This window comes from Myotis nattereri, assembly GCF_964212035.1.
Source record: "Myotis nattereri genome assembly, chromosome: 3".
Taxonomy (NCBI): domain Eukaryota; kingdom Metazoa; phylum Chordata; class Mammalia; order Chiroptera; family Vespertilionidae; genus Myotis; species Myotis nattereri.
This window is the reverse complement of record NC_138077.1, coordinates 67,022,269-67,046,125: the sequence shown is the minus strand read 5'-3', so window position 1 is coordinate 67,046,125 and position 23,857 is coordinate 67,022,269. Positions and strand designations below refer to the sequence as shown.

The 23,857-nt window shown below is 42.6% G+C and overlaps 1 protein-coding gene across 1 annotated transcript in view; it reads right to left on the bottom strand.

Moving 5' to 3' along the window:
* CCDC80 (coiled-coil domain containing 80) overlaps positions 1–23,013 on the bottom strand; it is a gene marked incomplete at its 5' end in the record, with an annotated part of 39,849 nt that extends 16,836 nt beyond the window's left edge. The window contains 3 exons of the mRNA XM_081088096.1: positions 1,834–1,970; positions 13,776–13,932; positions 21,145–23,013. Coding sequence (XP_080944222.1) covers positions 1,834–1,970; positions 13,776–13,932; positions 21,145–23,013 — 2,163 coding nt within the window. The remainder of the gene's footprint in view (positions 1–1,833; positions 1,971–13,775; positions 13,933–21,144) is intronic.
* Between the last annotated feature and the right edge of the window lie 844 nt (positions 23,014–23,857).

The following is a 23,857-nucleotide window of genomic DNA, read 5'->3' as shown; positions in this document are numbered from 1 at the left end:
GAGACAATCGCCGCTTACCTTTTATGAGGATTGCTTCTCAACTGCACTCCTTTTATTGGAAAGGGTCCATGCCTCCTTCACCACACATATCCTAAGTTCACTTCCCTACTTCTGGGACTAAACTGGTTCCTGTTCACTACACAACTGGCGAGGAAGTGAGAAATGCTATATCTAATACAGGAATGGAATAACATGTTAGAATAGTTTACCTGAGCAATAAGGGTAATTGTCGACCAGAAGTGGAACTGTTATTTGGCCATTAGGAATCTGCATAAACTCTTTATGATTCCCAGAGATTATTTTATTGAGTGACCATCATTTAAAATTAGGTCATTTTCTTATGTATTCTCAGAAAAGAATTGGGATAGAATTCAAGGATAATAAAATTAAATTTGCTGGATCATTCTTGTCTGGACTTACAACAGCAACCTAAGATGGATTTGGAGGTTGGCTGAGCATAAGCAGCATACATTAAGGACGTGGCCTGGAGTTACATAGGCTTCCAGTGGGAAATTAAGTCAACCAGAGGATGTGAAAGCTGGCAGAAACCTTAGGGATTATCTAAGATTAGAGGTCAGCTGCACAAGTACAAGAAGAATTAATGAAGGGACCTCTTTCTAGATCCAGAAAAATACTGCAGGTTGAATCAGCTATACGGATAGCCCAGGCAGACTTTTTCCTGATGATTTTCACATAAGCATGATATACTCTCAGTACACTTGAATGGCTAGAACAATGGACTCTGGAGCAAGTCTTTATGGATATGAAGTCCAATGCTAACTGGGTGACTTGTGCAAGATACTTAACCAACCTAGACCTCTGTTTATTCCTCTGTGAAATAAAAGTAATTCTTGTTATTTATCTTAGATATGTAAGATAAAGGTTATCAATAGTTAAGGTGAGAGCCTGGCATAAGGAAAGCACTCAACAAAGTTAGCTATTTTTGTTATTTTTTAAAAATGATTCTTCATAGTTCAGAACCTTTGTCTTCAAGCATATGAACAAAGTAGGTATAAAATCTGACTGTCTTGTCCATATTCAATCAGGAGTTAAACTTGTAGGTCCTTCCTAAGTAGACCTATGTCAAATCTGGTTGTCTTGAAGGCAGAGGCCAAATGCTCTTTATCTTTATCCCCAGGGCCTGGTACACCATGGCTATTCAACAAGTGTCTAATGAATGCAAGACATTGATGGTACAGAAGAATTTAGTCTGAGTGAAATATGTGGGGCATAGGGGGTCATCCAACCCAGTCTTTCACAGAGACCACATTTCTGGACACAAATTCTATAGACCAACATGGAATATTTGGACCATTTCAAAATTTTCCCATTTATAAAATAACTAGAGGCCCAGTGCACAAATTCATGCACGAGTGGGGTCCCTCAGCCTGGCCTGTGGGATCGGGCCAAAACCAGCTCTTTGACATCCCCCAAGGAGTCCCAGCTTGTGACAGGGTGCAGGCCAGGCCAAGGGACCCCACCAGTGCATTATTGGGGCTGGGGAGGGAATGTGGGAGGGCTCCAGGGTGTGTCCTGCCCATCTCGCTTAGTCCTGATCGGCCCAACTCCAGCAGCAAGCTCACCTACTGATTGGAGCGTCTTCCCCCTGGTGGTCAGTGCACATCATAGCAAGTGATTGAGCAGCCTAACATATCATTAGCATATTATGCTTTGATTGGTTGAATGGCCCACTGGTCGACCGGACACTTAGCATATTAGGTTTTTATTATATAGGATTTGTGTTCACTCATATCTATTAGACTCAGTGACAAAAAAATTCAGAGTTGCTGTTGTAAGGAATGGCTCCACATTATCCAAATCAGGAACCCATACCTTGACTCTGAGGTCCACGTCTGTTAGCACCATGAAGAAGTCATCATAGGTCATTCCATACTCTCTCCTCAGCTCACTGATGAGATGCTGGTCTACCAAGTCCTCATCATCCACCACTTGCATGGGTTTCTCATTATCTTAAAGCAAAGGAAATGTAAATAAATATGGTGTGACAAGATAGAAATCAATAGGAACAAATGGGTAGAAGCTCTGGGCCTCCATCCAGAGTTAATTAGAACAGCTTTCATTAGTTGCACATATTTGACTAACACTTGGTTTAAATAAAAGTTTACAAAGTGAATAAAAAAATACAGAAATGAATGAATAAATAAACTCATTTTGAAAATCACTCTTCTAAAGATGACCAAGCTCCATCTCTGCCCACCTTGGTTAAAGCAAATCATTAGGAGCAAAATGAGAGACTGCTGAGCCATCCCTGCAAGAAGGCTGCCACCTCACCCAGAATGAGTCATTACCCTAACTCACCAGGGAAGTAAACCAGGTACTTTTAAGTTTTATTTAATTTTAAAATTTATTTTAGTTTTAGCTACTTATTTAAGTCTAAAATCTGGGTCTGTTTCTCCCTTTTATTATAGAATCACTTTGGGAATCAGTGAACCAGGTCATTGCTATAGAGAAAAAGGAAAAGTCTATGTTCAAACCTAGTATCAAGTTCATTTTGGCTCCAGAAAAAAGTCAAGCTATTCATAATCCAAATTTTGCAAGTGAATATAATTTTAAGAAGAGTGTTACTGAACTTATGGGAGTTTTAACCATTATCTATTTTTTTTCAAATATTAAGTCTTAAAAATAAATTTTTATAATTCAGAATGGTTCCTGAAGGTGCCACTGGGTTAATAGGAAGTATGAACATGGCAACTCCTATGTCTGCAAAGCCTTTTGTAAATGATAGGACAGCTTTATTTATTTCTTCTCTCCCATACAAGTCACAGTGTTTCCTTCAACTCTACTAGAATTTTTATCTGCAAAATAATCCCCTGTATTTTTTTAAAATGTAAAAAATTGAACTTAACAAATATGTGATTAATAGATACATTGGTGAAGAGAATCTATCAGTTATTATTAACATTGCCACCCAATGAATTGTAGTGCAGTAGAAACAACCATAATTTTGCAGATACTGAAATTACATAGCTTGAGTACAATTGACCACCACTCTTGTATTTATTTTTTTAAAGGGACAATTATAATTTAACTATTACTTTTGTTTATTTGATTAGTTTCATTGAAAGTATATAAACAAGAAACTTGATTTCTCCCAAGTAGATCAAAATGAGAGAGGAAATAATCTCTTTTCCTTCCCAAATCATAACAGTTCTTCATTGAGGTGGTTCAAAAGCATGGAACCTACATGAGGGCCAAGCACTGTCTACAAAATGAAAAATAATAGACCTCATACATATAAACTATTTTAGATGCACATTTTGCTCTCATGCATAAAACATAAATCAATTTAAAAGAATTGCTAGATTTGTGTTATTGTTTTTTCTTATTATTGGTATACCTCGTTGAGTAACAAAACCTAGTTGCAGAATAAAATGTATAGTATGACTTTATTCTTCATTGAAAGGAAACAAGACAAAAGATAATACATCCACATGTGAATATGCACAGGAAAAGGTCCAGCAGGACATACAGCTGTTAACAATGGCTGTGAAGAGAAGCTGAATTTGTCATCCCAAAATATGCCCCTTTTTTGGGATATTGACTATTTTAAGCTGGTTATTTTTAAGAAATGAGACTCAGGAAGAAGTTTTTACCTTCTCCCTGAAGAATTTAGACAGAGGGCCTATTCCAGGAAGGGGGATATCATCATAGATAAATATAGTTTAATATAAACTAGGTGTGATGGAAATGAAGGAACCTAGTTAGGCCTGTTTGATCAGTCTTTTCTGGGTCCTCTTGTTAAAGTGGCCCAACACAAGTTTGTTTGTCAAAAGTTTGCTTCATGTAAATTGCCTTCCTGCACTTTGAAGTCTCAAACCACACCTGTTCAATTTGTCCCTGGAACCCTTCATATGGAACCCTTGTATGTACATAAGTAATAAGTTTGGTCATTTTTATCTGTTAATAAGTCTCTAGTTACTTTGATTATCAGGACTTAAGAACTTAGGATAGAAGAAAAATTATTTTTCTGCTCCTACAGTTGCCTCTGGAGAGTGGGGAGAGGATGGGTAGAAACTTTCATTCTTTACTCTATGCATGTCTATATTATTTACATTTTAACATGGAACATATTTTACTTTGTGATTAGAAATAATTAATAACTAGAAAAATATCATTTAAAAACTGATTTTCAAAATGCCCTTAACAATTTCTTTTCTGATTCTAAGATTTTACAAACCAGATTTTATCTCAAACTTAGGAATTACTACTTTTAATTCCCAACACACATTCATTTTTGTTTTTGTTCATTAAACAAAATATTTGTCTCTAGTGTCCTGAACTGATTCTGTTTTGGGTGCTGGATTCAGAAATAAGTATTCTTGGACAGAGTCCAAGTTCCTAATCAGAATAAAAAGTAGACTATTAGCATTTACCTAACAGATAAAATCACAAAAACCATTGAGTGGCTGAGACAGAAGGAAGTTGGAGATTATAGCAGATTTTAAAAATGGTCCCAATTCGCCACCCCTCCCTGTACCTACTACACTCTGCCCAGTAACTGCAGCTCCCTGTTATGGTGAATGAGTTGAACTCTCCTGCCTTTTGATTTTGAACTCATCTGACTTGTTTTGTTAGCACAAGTAACACAAATAGAAGCTAGAAGTGAGTTTGCACATTTGGAATTGCTCTTGCCTCGACCATTGCCATGATTACATATCCACACCAGACTTCTAGAGAATAAGTCAAGTCAAGTTACTCTGGTCTCATCCCAGCCAGGGCTATCCCAGATCAGCTGGCATGACACCTAGCCTTTATGCAAGCCCAGCCAAGATCAGCAGAACCACCTAACCAACTTGTAGCTGACTGAAAATACACAAGCAAGCCTAGCCCAGGTCAGCTAAACCCTACAAACTTGTAACTAAATGAATATTTAATGGTGTATGCCAGAGAGGTGTGTGGGTCTTTATTATGTAGCCTTATTGTGGCACTAGATAACTGATACGGACCTTTTCAACCCAGACACATTATTGAGGTTGAAACGAAGGAACAGTATGTAGTGCATGCTGTAGTGTGCAGTCCAGATCCTACTTTCAGACTAAGTCTGCTGTGAATGTTAATAGCTGAGTCCTAAAAAGTGCTCGTCTTAAAAAATAGCTGCCTTGCTCTAAGTTACACCCATACTAGGGGACAGCCCATATTCAATGGTTGATGCAGTGTGTGTGTGTGTGTGTGTGTGTGTGGCGAGGGGAGGGGTGGCGGGGGGGGCGGTGTGGGGAGGCGGGAGGAGACTGTAGATAAAAAAGCTGTTCTCTTTACCTTAAAGTGAACAACTCTGAGGGGCCAACTTCATTACAATTCAAATTCTCCCTTTGTCATCTAGTGTCCCCCATCCCTCATTGGTATTGTTCCTGGGTATATTCCTCGTTAACTTCCTGCATGCAAATTTCAAAGTCTCACAATCTGTTTCCCAGGGAACCAACCTGTCACAGATCCCAGGGAGGGAGCAATTTGCTCGAATTCACAAAACTAGTTAATAACAGAGTGAGAGTTAGGACTCAAATAAAATGACCTCATTCCTTTCCAGTGTTCTTTCTACTTTACCAAAATATGTCACACTCAGGATGGAAAGGACCCAGGACCTTTAAGGCAAGCTTTGTTCTACTAGGATGTGGCAAGAAACTAATTTCATGGTCTGGTTTCTCCTTTCAACTAAAATATTTTCTGAAGTGTTTTGACTGAACATGAGAAATAAACCATTCTGCACTTCCAGACTACAGAACTATCTACATCCCAAATGAATGTTAAGGCTGAGCAGGAGAACATGCCAACAAAAAGCAATGAAAGCACTGATTGACACTGGATCCAACTAGGGTGGTGGCAACTCTGTGGCAAGACAGAGTCCACTGCTGGCTGAATTCTGAGTAAGGTACATGTGAGGCCAGCTCCTGTCTCCAGCTGCCTGCTCTCTGCTATGGTCTGAATTCCTTCTAAATCAGGGCTGGGTGAACAAGAGGTTCTCTGGGAAAGCAACATCAATTTGGCAGCTTCTTGTTTTGCCAAAGCTCTGTAGTCCTTGTCAAGGGTTGCATGGCTTAGAAGCAAACATTTGGTCGGGAAGCATCCCATGAACTGTCCATCTGCTTCTGATCCAGTTGAAATGATTCACAGATTCAAGCCCATTTGGTGGAATTTGGTCATTCCACACAGCCTGCCCCAGACTTAAGAGCACTGAGGAAGGACAAGGGGAGGGAGGGTGAACTCTGCTGTGTCCTGGTAAGGACTGGCCCTGCATGTGGGACATTTGTCTGGTTTTCCATCTTTTAACAATTCCAACTCCAAAAAGTCAGGGTCAAATTCAGGTAATAGCAAAGTTCTTTATGGATTTGCTCTTCTATGTCTAACCATAGGTAGCAACGACATGCAGAAAAAAATCAGCTTCAATTACAACTTGTTAAACACCAATTGTCCCAGCCATTATGTTTGAAGTTTTCAACTGTGACTGTTTCTTCTCTGAAATATCCATGGTTTCTCCTCCTCCCACCCTCCCACCCCTAAGTGCAGGCCATGCCATCAATGTCTCTGGACTACTTTAGTTTCTGCCATTGCTTTGGAAGTTCCCTATCTCCTCTAGCACTTTTTCAAAGTATGACCTACTGTCTACCTTCATCACAATCACCTTGAGTTCATATTAAAATTACAATCCTTGGATCCAGACCACTGGGGTCAGAATCACTAGTAGGGAGACCCAGGAAACTGCATTTTGACAAGTTTCCTGGGTGATTGTTACACACACTAGCAGCAGAGATAAAATTCATATCCTTGGCATAGCATACAGGCCATTTAAATCCTGGACTCAGCCTGTCTTAATTAGCTATCTCTTAACTCTTCTTCCATACATTATGCTCTAGCTCCCTATTTTCAGTGTCCAGAAACATGCCTTCCCTTTCTGGCATGTAACCCTGCCCTTGTTCACATGGGAACTCCTGGTTAGCTGGGTAACTTGTCTTTACTTCACCTGCGCACTCATCACTTTTTACATTCCTCTGTAATGATGCCTATCACCTTTCATTGTAACCAATTAGTTACACATGTATCATCCTACTAGATAGGAGCACCTCAACAAGAGGAACTGAGTCTTGATCATAGCTCATCTTCTAAATTTTGTAGCCTGGCACACACAGGCACTTGACACAGATTTGGTAATCATAAAAACGTCCCCTAAAAAAGATATCACATGAAAAAAGAGGGTAGTGAGGGATAGAGTAAAGAAATGAGCAATTCTGGTCTGTGTACAAAACCCACCATCAAACCCTTACACTTTCCTTTATCTTTTGAGCCCCAAACATAGCCAATCCAGTGCAATTTAAGAATATATATATATATTCGTTTTTTAAAAAATTTGGGTTTTCATGTATGAGGTCTTAAAATTGTATTAATCATATATATACTTAAATTTAAATTTTCTGTATATTATCATGTTTTGACACCTTAAAAAGCCTGGAGAGCAACTGTCCCTCTCTGGGCTAACAAATTCTTAGAGATAGCAAAGGGCCAACCAGGGAGCCGGTCTTTGAAATGGAAACTAACCAATCCAGAGCGCTAACCCCTTTCTCTGGCCCATGGAACCCAGGAGACAATATTTATCTGCCTTAATCATTCCAGGACCAGGTGCTAGGCAACTAGGGACCAACCCTACAGCCCAAAGCCCACTAAAATCATTCACACTAACCAACGTAAAACTATTTCACCCTTTCCTGCCTTGCTTTTTCCCATGGAAACCCCAATAAAGACCGTGGCCTGGACTCTCTCCTCACTCTTGCTTCTGCTTCCCCACCAAAACCTAGTGTTTCTCCTGTGGCCCTGAGAGGCATGCTGCAGCTTCCTGTCTGGAACCTGTGAGTAGTAAAATCTATTTTTCTTTGACATTCCAGTCTCTTAAATGTCATTCAGTATGCTGCACTATTCACCATCAGACCTTAATAATGTCCTGGGGCAACATATAACATAAATGAAACACACTTACACTGCATTTAAAATATGACTATTTTATTCAAGAAGTCAGTGGGAGCCAAAGGCCTCTCTGTTGTACTTTGGATAAGTCTGGAGAGCAACACTCCAGCAGATGCTAAACTGCTTTTATCTCAAGAGCATTGCCAGGATCGCGGAGCAGTCAGTGGTAGGTTATTTCAGTTCGAATAACCTTGGCCTCCAGCTATGGGATTTACTTCCTTTTAACTGGAAACAGATCCATTCAAATGACTTTGTAGTTGATCTGCTTGCTCCTATTTTACTCCGTGAGTGGTCGTTTGCCTGCTTACCATCAGTCATTGTAGGAGGAGTGACTGGGTTACACTGATGGATGGGACTAACCTGGCCATTCCTGATCACAATGCTGGTGCTCTCACTTGGTCCCTGGATAGAGTAACCTGTCCTATATATGAAGAATGGGTCCTGCCAGGTACATTTCTATCCTGCACACTAACTCTACCAAACCTTAAAAGTTATTTATAATTTATTTGAAAAATATATTCCAACATCTTTAGTGATTTCACGTAGTTTACCAAATAAAGTTGGAATTCTTTGCCCTAATATTTGAAATCCTCTAAATGTGGCACCAACCTACATTCCCAGCCCTCTCTTCCCTTCTACACCCAATCTTCTGCTCTAGACCAAACCTAGCTGCAAAATCAGAATCACTTGAGCAACATTTTAAAAAAGAAATTCCTCCTGGACCCCATTTCCCAACTGAGTCAGTATCTTGGAGTGAGGAGGGGGCCTGAGTGTCTGAGTTTTTATTCTAATTTATAAAGAGTACCAATCTAATAGAAAAATGGGTGAAGGACAATAAAAACAAAATATAAATGCTGCTTAATTATATGAAAAGGTGTTCAGTCATATTCAAAAACAGAGAAATGCCATCCAACACTATACTACAACACCATTTTCCATATACCACATTGGCTAAAATCATTCACAAGTTTGATTATATACTCCATGGACAGTTTTGGAGAAACAGACAGTTATACATTGCTGATGGGACTGCAAAAAGATATACTTGTATAGAGAGAAATCTGTTCTTATCTACCAAAATGAAATACATTTTCCATTTGGTCCAACAATTCTACTTCTACAAATCTACTGTAAAGATATACACATATACATAGAATGACAAATGTATGCGGCTATTAACTGTGAAATTGTTTATAAAAAATACTGAAAAAAATCCAAGTGTTTATCAACAAGGGGACTAAAATAAACTATGGTAGAGTAAATCTCACAATGGCTTAATAAAGAAAGTGAAAGATCTCTGTAAATTCAAAAGAAAAGATCTCCAGGAAATATATTTAATTGAAAAAAAGCAGAACAGCATATATAATATACTATATTTTGTATCAAAAGAAGGGGAATATAGGTATTTATATTTATTTGTATTTGCACAAAGACATTCTAAATGAACAAATAAGAAATCAAAAAATACCTATGGGGGCAGGCGTACAGAGTAAAGGGGCCAGAAATTGGTGTAAGACTTATCTGTGCATATCTTTTTATGATCTCTGAGTTTGGAATAAAAAAAATGTATCATTAAAACAATTTAATAAAAACCAAAAGAACCTTGATAGAGTCATCAGGTACCAAACAAATTTACTTAGTTTCAAGGCACCTCTCTTAAATCCACCCACTTTTTAAAATTCTGATATTTATAATACCTTCTCTGATGGTGACACCACATTCTTCAAACACCTCAAGCATTTGACTTATGGGGCACTTTACACTTCTTGATTATCAGGGGTTGATCTTGACACTGATACACTGGATGCTAGAAGCAGCTGAGGGCAGTGGAATGGGATGACTAAATAAGTTAGGAGACAGCCTCTCTAGCCTCTAGGGCACAGAGTGACGGATAATCAAAGACTGAATAAACAGAGAAGGACAGGGCAGCCAGTGTCTGGGACTCTGCTCACTCACCCAGCCTTGCCTCCCAGCACAGGGTGACAGAGTCTAAAGAAGGCAACTGCCAGACAGTGTCACCAGGGATGAAAGGAGGAGTTGGGGCAAAGGGTCAATTTTTTTCAGGTACTCCTGAGGGAAAGCAGCATTTCTGCATTTTTATGGATCCTGATGATTGTGAAACTTGTCCTTAAAGAACAGTCCTCTTCAACAGGATCAAAATCAGAGAGTATTTTATGCTGAAATGTATTCTTTTATAATCACTTAAAAAAGTTTGGGATTTTTTTTTTTTTTTTTTTTTTTTTTTAGAAATTCTCCTATGAATTCCATATTCCATCCTAGATGGACATTTTATTTTATTTTTTAAATATATTTTTATTGATTTCGGAGAGGAAGGGAGAGAGAGATAGAAACATCAGTGATGAGAGAGAATCATTGATGGCTGCTTCCTGCACACCCCTTACTGGAATTGAGCCCACAACCCAGGCATGTGCCCTTGACCAGAATCAAACCCAAGACCCTTCAGTCCCCAGGCCAATTCACTGAGCCAAAGTAGCTAGGGCCTACATCGACATTTTAAATGCCACTAGCAATTAAGAATGCTTTTATGTGTTAGGTCATTCTTAACCAGCCGTGGGCAAACTACGGCCCGCAGGCCAAATCCGGCCGTTCGGCTGTTCTATCCGGCCCGCGGAGCTGAAAGAGCGGAGGGTTCTCTTGCTCTCCCCTCCGCTCCTTCACCAGCAGCAGTGTTAGCATGTATTAGTTCACACAAACACTCCATCCATGCTTTTGTTCCGGCCCTCCGGTCCAGTTTAAGAACCCATTGTGGCCCTCGAGTCAAAAAGTTTGCCTACCCCTGTTCTAAACCCTCCCATATAACACTGTGGGCTGGCAAAAACAGATGGGCTTATGCTGCACTGGAATTTGCTCAAGCCTGGATAACCTTTGTTAAGCTGATGCCTGAAATCTTCAGGTAAGTTTCCTGGTATTTGTAGGTCTATCATCTATAGTTCACATACATTTAAGAAGATGGGGCAGGTGGGAGGACAGCTCACACTGGAATTGTATGTGGGCCTCTGTTTTTTAGGTCCAGTAAAGGCCTGGAAGAGTCCAGAGTGCTTGATTTATTTTTAAGGAAAGTAAGGCCATCTGATAGATTTCCAGCTGAAAATTGGTCAAGGCTGGAGTTTGGTTCACTGAGACCATGAAGCACGCCAATTCCTACTTTCCCATGGCTGACTCCCAGTCTTGGCTGCAAGTACTATGGCCTTTCCTATAAGGGTAACCTGGGACATGACACAAAGACAGAAAGGCCTTCCAGGAATTAAGTGAGGAACAAGATAAAAGCACCCCAAACCACGTCCAAGCTGCCATTCAGTGACAGGCAAACACCCAAATCACAATACCCGACTTCTAATAGGGCAAAAAAGAAAACCTCAGTCCCTCTACAGTTCATATTCAATCCAGATGTCTAGAAAATAGCAGGATTAATGCTAACATTTTGCCAAGGCAGCACCAGATGCTCATAACAGAACCATATAGAGGATGAGGTAGGAGACATAATGATTTTCCCAAACATCCCTCAAATAAGGCATGAGAATTCTTTGTGTGAGAGTTCGTGGTTAACACATTTGACATTGGGAACACCTGGGGAAGAATTTTCATCACCAGCCAGAACCCGTTCCTGCACTGGATTGAATACCTACTTCCTCTCTAGACATCTGGATCGTAATTGAGCTCGCTGGCTCATGCTACTATTTGAAAATCCAGGATTCAAATGGTTGAATCCTGTTAACCACTGAACATGTGCCTTTGAGGTATTATCACCAGGAGTAGTAATACAGCCTAACCTTGCAGAGCAGTTGTGAGGGTTCACTGTCAACATTCTGTAATTAGCAGAAGACGATTATAAGCATTTTTCAATTATAGGTGCTCTACTCCCTCTGACAGCTCACTGATCTCCAGATGCCTGCCAGAACCAATGGTGGTGATGATGACCACAGTAATAGTGCTCATCATGTGACCACTATTTACATACATTACCTTCTTAAAATCTTACCATGCCTGGAAATACAGATAACTATGTTCTAAGCTGAGAATTAGGAAGTAGCTTGGCCCAAGACGTTCACACAACAAAGAGGTAATGACCGTGTTTTTGAAATGGTTTGTTTGACTCCACAACTTCTTTTGTGTCTTCTGTTTGTATGCCTGTTGTTTCAGTTACGGTAAGGACATTGAGTTGTTGTTGTTCCCCCTGCCAAACACACACACACAGCACATCCACAGATAAATCACTGATCCACAATGGTTTAGGGTGGGACATTGGGAAGGATGCTTTTAATTTTCCTTTGAATCTGTGTCAAGAGGGGAAGGTGAGCTAATGAAAGAGAATGTATAACTGAAACTTCCTACCTGAATACATTCTAGAGATCTACTGTACAACATGTGCCTAAGGTTAGCAATACTGTACTATGAACTTAAAAATCAGGTCCTGTTTTTACCACAATGAAATATGACTTAGAAAGCTAGACCATATTAAAAACCAAATTGACATTATCATGACATAATTACGACTATGTGTTCAATTATACTAAGTATACAATTATACTAAGTAAGTATACTAAGAAGTATACAATTATACTAAGATCACATGACAGAAAAATCTGTGAGCTAATGCGTTATATGTATTGAAGTTAAATGTTAACTAATGGGGAAAGTCTGTTTTACATCCTTTCAGATGTTTTCAGATGTAATGTATTTTATGAAAAACATACAGAATATACAAATGGTAGAATAGGAAGGATTTTCTGTATAGTTAAATGAAAATAAAAAAGTAGGGAATGCATGTAAGAAAAAGGTTTTTAAAAATAAACCCCCTGCCCTAGCTGGTTTGGCTCAGTGAATAGATTGTCGGTCCTTGGACTGAAGGTTCCAGGGTTGGATTCTGGTCAAGGGCATATACCTTTGTTGCTCGATCACTGGCCCGCTAGGTAACTAATTGATGTGTCTTTCTCACATCGATGTTTCTCTCTGTGTCTCTCCCCCTCCCTTCCACTCTCTCTAAAAAAACTCAATGGAAAAATATCCTCAGGTGAGGATTAACTAACTAACTAACTAACTCAATAAAGCCCTAGAGATGTAATAATTAGAGAATAAATGGGTGGGGCAGACTTGGGGCTTCTGACTGAGGCTTAACTACTTACATTAAGTCTTTCAACGTTCAGGGGAACTGCAATGAGTTAGATCTCAGCTGCCCACTGACACTTCAAGAGTCCCACATGCATCATTAATATGAAAAATTGCGAAAACTCTACATTCAGCCAAATTCCTCTGCTTTCCAAAGGACTTGGGCAGAGTTCAGTCCATATTTCAGTGACTTTTCATTTATCTTAACAGCTTCTTTGAGCCCTGGTTAATTCCCTCCCCAGCCTTGCCAGACTTAAGTAGTTCAAGGGTCTGGCAGGTCCCTATCTGTGAGTGAGTCGCCTGCAGCATGAAGGCTGCAGGAAGATCAGATGACGCGTTATTCACAGGCAAGAAGACTCAGAATCCAGAATAAAATTTCTGAATACCTTTCTGGTTCTCCCCCTGCTGTATACTTCTCTCTTTTTTCTCCACCTTACTGGCTTTCAAACCATAGAGCACTTGAGTATTTTTCATTTTAAAGTGCCAAAAACTTAAACCAGAACCATCGAAAATGGTTATGCAAATAAACGTGAGGCACAACTAAACTTTGTTGCCTCAAGGAAAGAGCCCTCTGAACATCTGAAGTTTCCTGTGATTCCCCACCGACCTCTCCCATACAATTTGTCCCACCTTAGCTAAGAGAAAAACAATAATATAATTAAAATGGTTAAGAGAACCTAGCTGGAAGTGGTCGATTTTCATGGTGCTGTTGTTGACAGGGCCAAAGATGGTGATCACAGAGATTTTCCTGGTGGCCATCTTGCAGAAACTTTCCAGATATTCATCTCGCTGTTGCACATACATGTTGTTCTCAACCTTAGGAGCGGTGATCAGCTGGAGGTGGGCGAAGGCAAGCAAATATTAATTCATACTGATAGTTTTACACTAAGGCAAAATCCAAAGGGATGACTTGGAATACAGGGCTGGTAGTGACTGACACCAAAACTAAATTTAACTAAGTTAAGCTAAGCTAAGCTAAGCTAAACTAGAGTACATGGTTTTGTTGGACAGTTAGCATAATTAGGGCCAAAAGACTGTTTGTAAAGGGATTTTATTTTTAAATGGCTCCAGGAAGCTTAGATTTTTCTCCTCATTTCTACTATTTACATTCCTTATTAGTGTCCATGTGTCTTGGTTTTCTCACTTGTGAACTCCACACAGCAGAACTTATTGTGCAAGGCTGTTGTGGGCACTGCATAAATACTTGGCATGTAAAAACTGCTTGGCAAATCTCCCTTATCCTAATTGGCTGCCCTGGCATTTGTGAATTGAGTGGTTACTACTATTATTTCATGTCTCACAGGGTTGAGAGAGTTTCATAGCCAGGCCTTAGGCACTCTGGAACAATCGACGGCTGATGTCTGCTATGAACACTGTCCATTCATCCTTTGCTAACTCATCACTCAGCTCAGAAGTCAGCCTGTATACATGTTCTCCCATTTGACGACATTCAAATATATCAGCCATTTCTCTACTTACCCATCTAACCTTATAAAATAATTCTGAAGTCTGTCATGTGGCATTTCTCAGGGGAGAAGTTACCATACTGCAACCTCTTTCAAATTCTTTCTCAAAACGGTTAATATCTGGTCCCAAATTGATCCTGCTATTTATTTTTCTCTGTGAGATGTTTATTGCTTCCTGTATGCCTTCCCTTCTAAGAATTGGCTATGCTTGACAAAATACTATCCCTCATGGAAATCAAGATGTGTTCAATAACTTTAGAGCGGAACATTAACAAAGATTTTCTGGGATAAACTTATATCATTTTCTCAGATTGTTATTTGTTTTAAGTAGACATGATTTCATTTATTTTTTATTTTGTGTTTATAAGCATGTTCGTTCAATTGGATGTGATGGGTAACATATGCTTGTTTAAAAAATGTAATTTCCCAAAAGGAAAAATAATCAAATTTATTCATTGATTCATACTTAGCCTAAAACAGACTTAAGGTGGCTATAAAAAGAGACAGTAATGGCATTTTGGGTTTGTTTGTTAGTTTTTAATTAGCTATATGACATCTGAAAATATTTGCTTTGGTGTTTATGGTAGCCCAAATCTTGGGAGTTTTATTTTCAGTTGGGATGTTTCATGTTTTTCTTGCTGGTTATTCTTTGCTCACAAATACACTATTTTGAGATAAATAAAATGAATGTTTAAGTGAGAACACAAAATAGTCAAAACAAAGGTAAGATTTACTGATCATGATTTTGGACTCCCTACTCTAAATGAAGGATAAGCCCATGTTTAGAATATGTTTAGAGGAGTCTCTAGGGCACAGTTGCCCAGAAGCTAAATGACTGATAATTACCTGCCTCTATAATTTCAAATCCATACACAGACTCCACTTTACTCATCTCACACTTTGTCATGAAGCTTTAAAGTCCACGGGCAGACCATGATATGACAGAATTTCAAGAGTCCTCAAAACGTCCTCTGCTCTTCTCCCCCTTGTACCTAAGTAAGAATTTCACACAACATATACAGAACCTCATCCTCCATCTGGAAGTTTCTCCCAAGGATCTGTGAACACTGTAGTCTTAGGCCAATGGATACCCAGTGAGAATCACACTACAATAAACCAGGAGCTCTAATAATGTTTATTCTCAAGTTGGGACCTTTGCCCAAGGGTGCTTTAACCCACCTTGAGGTGACATTCATCTTTCATGACTCATTTCCCAGTTTCTGGCACTCAGTGATCTTGCCCTAGGCTCTCTCTTGCTAACCTTTCTTCCTACTCTCCTTTATGTGTCCTCTTCACCCGTAGCCAGACCGTTCTAAATTACGACATGAAAGAAATCTTGGCAGAGTGACACAGAGAAATGGTGACTATAAGTCAAAGTTGGAGGGTCTGCATTTTAATCCTTGTTCAACCTGTGGCTTCCATGTAGCCTTCATAAGGTCATTTAACCTCTGGAACATTACTTAGTTTTCTCATCTTTACAGTGTAACAACTCCCCTGCCAACCTCACAAAATAGTGAGAAGACTGAGCAAAAATAAATAAAAATATGCGTGTAAGGCTGTATGTGTATGCCCAAGTACCATACATGTATGTCGCCTCTGAATAGTTCACCCACATTCTTTCCTCTGCCTTGGCCTATATTGCCCCTCCCACCCAGAAAACCCTCTGGTCCCCTCCAACTTATCTGATGCTGAGACATTCTTCAAATGCAGCATTCTCCCTAAAGTCTTTTCTATCTCTCGATGATCACTTCTTCCTTTTAATTACTGTTCTTAGAGTCTGCCCTGTCCACTTGGAATTTATGAATTACCTTGGTTTACTATTATATTTTATGCTTATGGCATTGAAGCCCCAGCCCCTACCACTGCTGTGCCCATGGTTGGTAGGAAAGCAAACTCTGGCCCACTTCCCCCAGGTTACATGGATCATCCCAGCCAGGAGAGGGGAGCCCCTCAGAAACACAGTGGCCCTCTGCCTATGAGTGTCTAGCTGCAGCCCACAAACCAGTTGGCTTAATCTGTTCCTCAAGTTTACATCAGGGAAAGTAGGAGAGGCTGATCATCTGAATATATTTTAAGGTTTCTTTTTCTGTGTTTTGACATTCTCTATCCAATTATTTTCTAGTTTGGCAGCATTTCAAGCAGTACTTAAAATGGTAACCATTTCCAACCCCTTCTTCCTAAAGAGAGCATCCTAGGACTTCTCAGTAAACATTATTGTCTGGTACTTGGCCTCTTTCCAGTTTGTTGGCAATAAATCAGGGCATGTCTCATAAATTTAGAACTGTGTTATGGCTCTTTTTCATGTTTCTGTTCCAACAGTGTGTTGGCACAAGGAGCCTCAGAGTATAATGAAGCCAGTTTACATTAATAAAGGGGGCAAACAGGAATGGGAAATGCTAGGGGGAAAGCATTTTAAGTCTCAGATTATTCTACATATTGTGTTAGGCTAAAAACACTAGACTTTTATAAAATTCTGGAAAGTAACACTTAAGGTAGTCGTCTGCCTTAGTAAACCAGAGCTTTATATCCTTTTCTAAAATAAAATCAATTAAGTATATTGCTATTCCAATATCTAGATTTCTGAAGTAAGGTTGAAAGTATTAACCCACTTGAATTACCAAAGCTTCAAAGAATGCTTAAACTTGAACTTGAATCTCTGTAATTCAGCACCATGAGGCCTCTTGTTAATTGACAAGCAGGTAGATTCTTGGCACAAAATGATGGTTTGTCAACTATTCTCTACATCAGGGGTCCTCAAACTACAGCCCGCAGGCCACATGCAAATACAAATATTGTATTTGTTCCCATTTTGGTTTTTACTTCAAAATTAGATATGTGCAGTGTGCATAGGAATTTGTTCATAGTTTTTTTTTAAAACAATAGTCCGGCCCTCCAACGGTCTGAGGGACAGTGAACTGGCCCCCTGTTTAAAAAGTTTGAGGACCCCTGCTCTACATAGTCCAATGTTTAAGTGATAAACAGCTTATCTATATTCTCACCATTGTCACCCCCACACTGACACCAGCCAGTCTGAGGGATTCGGTTAACTGGGATTCAATCTATTGTTCTTGACTGACTGCCGGGAAGCCAGCGAGTTGAAGTGCAGAGAATCAGCTGGGTATTCCAGGCAGAAACATTGGTGCTTCACACAAATGTTGACAACTGGTATGTCTTACCATTTATCTGAGTAATTTAAAGTGCTAAATGAATTTTTAAATATCTGTGTTGACTAATTCACAGGGAAGTTTCCCCTTCACTTTATGGCATATGCCCATATTCACTCCACAGGAATGGGGGAGTGGCTTGAGCATGAGCTTTAAAATCAGACATACCTGAGTTCTAATTCTGGCTTTGCAGTATATTAACTGTTCACCTTGGGAGTCTCAACCTCTCTAAGCTTCTGTTTCATTGTCTATAAAATGGAGTTAAGTCTTTCTTCAAGGGGTTGTCGTGAAAATTAAACCACACAGTCTCAAATAGCTCCTGGCTGGATGTGCCCTTTTTCTTTGACAGACTGAGAGGCGGGGGGTTGAAGAAATGACCTCATGCCCAAGAAGAGGACACCTGGGTCCCCTGTAGCTCCTTTGAAGGCTTCTAGGATGCTGTTCACCCAGCCACGACCTACACCATTTCTGCCAGTGTTTCCCTAACTAATCGCTTAAGTAGAGGTTATGTGATGTTTTCACGTCGAAAGAATGATATTAATAAATGCAAAGCATTGGAGGTTTGTGATAAATTGGAACAGGGTACCAGGTTACTGAAACGTTGGGAAGATAAGTTCAAAGACCAGCACAGTTTCTTAGAATTCAAACCTCATTTAAGTTTGAGCTCACTTGTGAGACTGAGGCCAGTTAGAAGTATATGTTGTCAGCTGTACTTGAACAAAATGCAAAGCCTTAATGAATATTAATTGAATCCCCAGCTTCCTGAATAACATCAGCCATGTTAGATGGGGAAAATGGGTGGGAAACAATCAATGGCACCAACTAGGTCTTTCACCCAGAAACACAAGCCTCCTCTCTGTCTAGTCAAACAGTCTTTTCTCTCCATCTTTCGATATTACATCATGTTTATTTCATCTTGTCTTTTCTAATCCATTCTTATTTTAGATGTCATTAGCTATTTAGAAAACACAGTTCTGGTACAGTCATCAGCTGAGCACACAGGGATTGCAAGACTAAAATGCCTCTTGTTGGGGCTTTCTGTGTAATAATAAACCCAGTCCTCTCACCAGCCACCAACAGCAACGTTGCCATGAGCAATCCCAGCTGGTTTCTGTTTTGCCTCAGATGACATCAGCAGAAGCTGTCATCTGAGTTTCATTTGCTAGAAATTTATGATCAGGGGATACCGTTAAAAGCAGAAAAGACCCAGCTGGGCTTTCAAATCTCTGACTAAGGGAGTGGAGAGAAAGGGAGGGAAATAAAAGGCATGACTAATACTAGGGATATGTATAAAAACCCCTTTCTTTTGACTCATAAACTAGTGGTAATGGAAGTATTTACCCATAGGTGCACAATTGCAATCCTGACAGTTTACCCATGATTATTTTTGCCTGGTTAAAACCTGACCATGAGGAACACTTTGCCTGCCCTGTTGGCTAAATGACAGGATTGGGTGATGTGCTTTAGCAGGCTGGACAAAGTCCCAGGTACTCAGGACGAGGGCAACAGAGCACACCACTAATGCTTTCTCCCAACCCAAAGAAAGTAGTTTTTCCCCATGGGTTCTCTAGCAAACATTCAAGTACCAGATAGGGTTCTACTCTGAAATCAGTGATTCACTTGGTTCTACTGGAACATTCCCATTTAAATTTATATACTCTGGGAATAACCAAGTAGCTGTTAAACTACTCTGGCAACCTATCCTCTGCTACCCTTAGTTTACATAGTTACTTTAAGTCTCTGGTTAAAACGAGTAACAACATACATACAAAAAAATAACACACACACACACACACATATACACACACAAAACCTGTAGAATCAATAAAAACTTGCGTTTTGTTCTAACACATAAATACACTATTGATGGGACAGCTAAGAGGATTTAGGGGCATGCCCCGCCCATGATAAATACCACTAGGGACTCTGCTCTAAATTACACTTCAAATGCACATTTAAACTTTTGAAACCACTAAAGATAGATGGGTGCCAGAGTCTCTCTGGCTCAGATCATTAATCACAATTTAGGCCAGATTGGGAAAAAACCCTTAAAAGCCCTCTGAGCAATGCCCTGAGAGAAGGATGCCTAGCTTGTTTGGTGTGGAAAATGCAGGGTGTGGAGTCACTCTGTGCCTTCAGTAGGATAGATGATATTCTCTGTGCCATGAGTTGGTGCCCTGACACCCAGATATCTGAGGGAATCATTCTTGATGCATAACACCCAACATTAATTCCTGATCTTTTCCTCTAAAGTAATTGTATAGTACTCTTTTCCTCTTTGACAGCCTGGAGTAGAATGACAGCATTAAGAAGCTAGGGGTAAAATCCTGGAAGGGCACTAGAAGAGTAGGTAAGGAAACTTGTAGAGGAGAAGAAATCATGTTCCCTTTGCTGATGAGAAATGCCCTTACCTTTAGGATGGGGCTAATTCCTGTCCGACGCCCTTTTTCTGGGGTTTGACAAAAATGCTGTTGTTATTCTTTGGATGGTAGCAAGTAATGGTCAACTAGATAGCTACTGCTATATAACTGTGACTCCCTCAATCCTAATGACACTCAGAAAAAGAGACAAAGTAAAAGCAAGGACTTCTTGTCTCCTTTCTTACACACACACACACACACACACACACACACACACACACAGAGTCTCAGCAACTGACATCTGGACTCCACGTTCAGATGTGTCTTTAGGGTATAGGAAATTAGAACAATTAATCCAGCTCCTCACACTCCATCCTTCTGGCCTCTTACTGGTTGGGCAGTGATGGAAGAGACAGCCTTTAAGGGATGAATATTTCAGACAGCTGATTTAAAAGCATTCATGAGGGTCACACCAAAAAGGGCCCCTCCCCACTCCCAGTCACACCTACTCTCCACCGAGGCTGCCTTACTTTCCCCTTTGAGTTTTCCAATTCTTGATATAGACCTAATAAAGGGGGGTAGAGAGGCGGGGGGAGGAGAAACCTTGTTTATTTCCCCATACACATGCTTCTGGTTTCTCAGATCATGAAGAGAGAAACCCTTTTCCTAAGTTGTGACCAGAGTCAGTGCATACCATTTTAGGAGCTTCTTCATTCTGTTGTTATTCATTGAACTTAATAAAATGGAGCTGTATCCAGAACTATCCCTTGGAAGAGAGGAGTAGAGATGGGGAATGGGGACTGAGGGGTTTAGGGGAAGCCGGCCACAGGTGCTTTCCTGGATTCATGTCTAAGGTCCCCTGGCCGATGACTCTGAGTCTGTGTGAGAAAGGTTCACAGCCCTTCCCTGACACACCTCCCGATCGGTTATGTCTCCACACCGCACAGGGTCAGCCAGGGACTGCCCTCCGGCAGCGCGATTTCAGAAAAGCAACACACCAACCGTGAGCACGCCCCGCGCAGCCCCCAGAGCAATGCCAAGGAGAAGCTTACTTACCAGGAGCCTTCGCTTGCCTTCGAAGGAGCCCAGCAGGTCGGCCACCAGCTTCTTGGGACTCGGCGCGAAGTCCTTGGTGGCGGGTTTCAGGGAGCCGTCCTGCTCGGCGGGGCCCGCCTTCTTCTTCTTGCTCTTCTCCTTCTCGGGCCGGCTCCTCTTCTCCGCCTTGTCCTTCTTCGCTTGCTTTTCACTCTTGAGCAACTTGTCTGCCTTCTCACTCTTGACCTTTTTCTTCTTCTCCTTCTCGGGTTTCTCCAGCTTCTCGTGCTTCTTGGACTCCTTCGCCTTCTGCGGGGGGACGTTCCCCACCTGCAACTCCTCCTCCAGCTGCGAGGCCGTGGGCCGGCTGGGGTCGTACTTGTCCTCGTACTCGTTGCTGAGGATTTTGTCTTGGGCTTTCTTTTTGGGGGGCTTCCCCTTGGCTGGCTTGTGAGGACCCGGCCCCACGGGGGGGTCCCGGTGGCCGTGCTCCCGCCGGTCGGTGCGGTTGTCCCGGGAGCGGCCCGGGGCCGCCCTGGTGCTGTGCGCCCAGGTGGGCGCGGGCGAGGCCGGGAGGCTCTCGGCGCTGCTGGCCTTGCCGGGCCTCCGGGTGCTCTGCGGCCTCTCCCTCCGGGGGGGCGGGTAGAGATGCTCCGAGGCTACGGCCCCCCTGGCGGTGGTCACCTCGGCCGTGGCTGGGGGCCTGTGGGCATCTGAGAAGGGGTGCGGCCGGGGCGTCCAGGGCCTCTGCGTGGTGGGAAACGCCGTGGTGGTCGTGGGTCTCGCCGCCGCCGTCACCACCCGCGCGGTGGCCCGAGTCGCCGTGGGGACGGGAGCGGGAGGCAGGGTGGTGGCCCTGGGGGTCGGGGGCGGTGGCGGAGGCGCGGCCATCGTGGCGGCCGGCTTCCTGGGCACCTTCACGCGAGTGTCCCTGGTGGGTGGCACGTGCGCCCTCCTCAGGTCCTCCTTCCTCTTCTCGCTGCTCGGGCCCGGCCGCCCCGCGCCCCCGCCGCCCGTCCCCTCCTCCACCACCTGGCCCTCCACCCCCGAGGCCTTGCACTTCTGCACGAAGCCCTTCTGCCGGACCTTCTCGATCCTGCGGATGGGGCCCTGGTCGATGACCTCGTACATGGCCTCCAGCCGGACGGGGTAGGGGTAGCGCTCCTCCACCTGCAGCGTCTTCTTCAGCAGCACCATGCCGAACTTGCCCCTCTCCAGCTTCAGGAAGCTCATGAGCTTGGGGATGAGGCCCGGGTCCAGCGGCTGCTCCAGCACGCGGCCCTCGCTGGTGATCCTGCGCACCTTGCCGCCCTCCTCGCCCGCCTGGTGGAACAGCACGATCTGCTGGATGTGCCGCTCCGCCAGCTCGCAGTACACGTCGTCCTTCAGGAGGCTCATCATCAGGCGGTAGTAGCCCTCCGAGGCGTGGGGGGCCGAGATGACCCACACGCGGTTCTTCCCCGCGAAGCTGGCCAGGATGTTGGGCGAGCTGGACCCCGAGGGGAAGCGCAGCATTCTGGACCGCGCCGAGGACCCCTCATCTCGGACCATCTCGCGGGGAGAAGCCCGGGCTGCTGGTCTCCGCTCCGGTCTCCCCCGGGCCCCATGGATGTCCGGCGGGGCCTTCTCGTGAGCTATTCTCAGCACCGGCACACTGCGCCTTCTTTGGAGAGGCTGAAGGTGTCCTTCTCCCGGCGCGGTTCTCTCCATTCCCTGAGACCTCCCCGTGTGCCTCAGCAGCCGAGCGGGCCTTCTGTGGACTGCGGGGACCAGAGGCGCTTTCTGTCCTCCATGGCCCCCTCCATTCATCGCCTGGGGGTGGGGTTCTGACCCACACACCAGCCACATGGCCACCAGCATGGTGAAACTGGGTCCCATTCTCCATGTCATTGTGCAATCCACTTTGAGAGGCAGCGAGGTCAAAGACAACAGGGGAGAGGAAGGGGAGAAAAGAAAGAAAATTATTTAATTGCAAACAGCTGGGCATTTTCCCTTTCTCCAATTTGGCCAAAGACTGGGGGACGGGAAGGGGTGTCAGAGAAGAATAAGGAGGGAGGTCAGGGAATGGAAAATAGGATTGAGATCCTGTTACTTGTAAGCCCCTATAATTTGTCAGCACTGAGCAGAGACAGTTACATTGAGCAGGAAACCCAACTCAGTGCCCCCGTTCAGCGTGCTCGCACCCTTTCATCTGACTCTCTGATCCTCCAGAGAAAATGCACACCGAGCATATTAATTATGACAAGAGTCTCATTTCATTTCTTCAAACAAGCAACAAAGAAACAATCACACCAAAGACAGAAAGGATTGTACACTTACACTGTGGCTCATGGAGATGGAATGCCGGGGGTTTAAAGCACAATCTGAAGTGTGGTCCCAGGACAGTTTCCTAGATGAAATGCTTTTCCTCCCAACCCTCTGCCTCCTTTGCGAGGCTGGGGCACGCTGCAGCTCCAGCTCCGGTCGCCTGTCCTGACCTGAGGGCTCAGCGGCTCTCTTCTTTTCTCTCAGGCTGTCTCTTTACCTTCTTGACAAGTAGGATGAGGTGACAGGAGCTGTCCTTTTACGTCTTTGCATCTCCATTTTTCTGTCGTTTCTGCTGGGTCTTGTGTCTGTGTGTGCCAATCCCTGTGCGGACAGACAGGAAGCCCCTGCGTCTCCCTCTTTGCTCTCTTTAGAGTTCCAGGATCCTTCTTATCACCCTTTCCCCCACAGTCTGGCTTAGTCCCTTTGT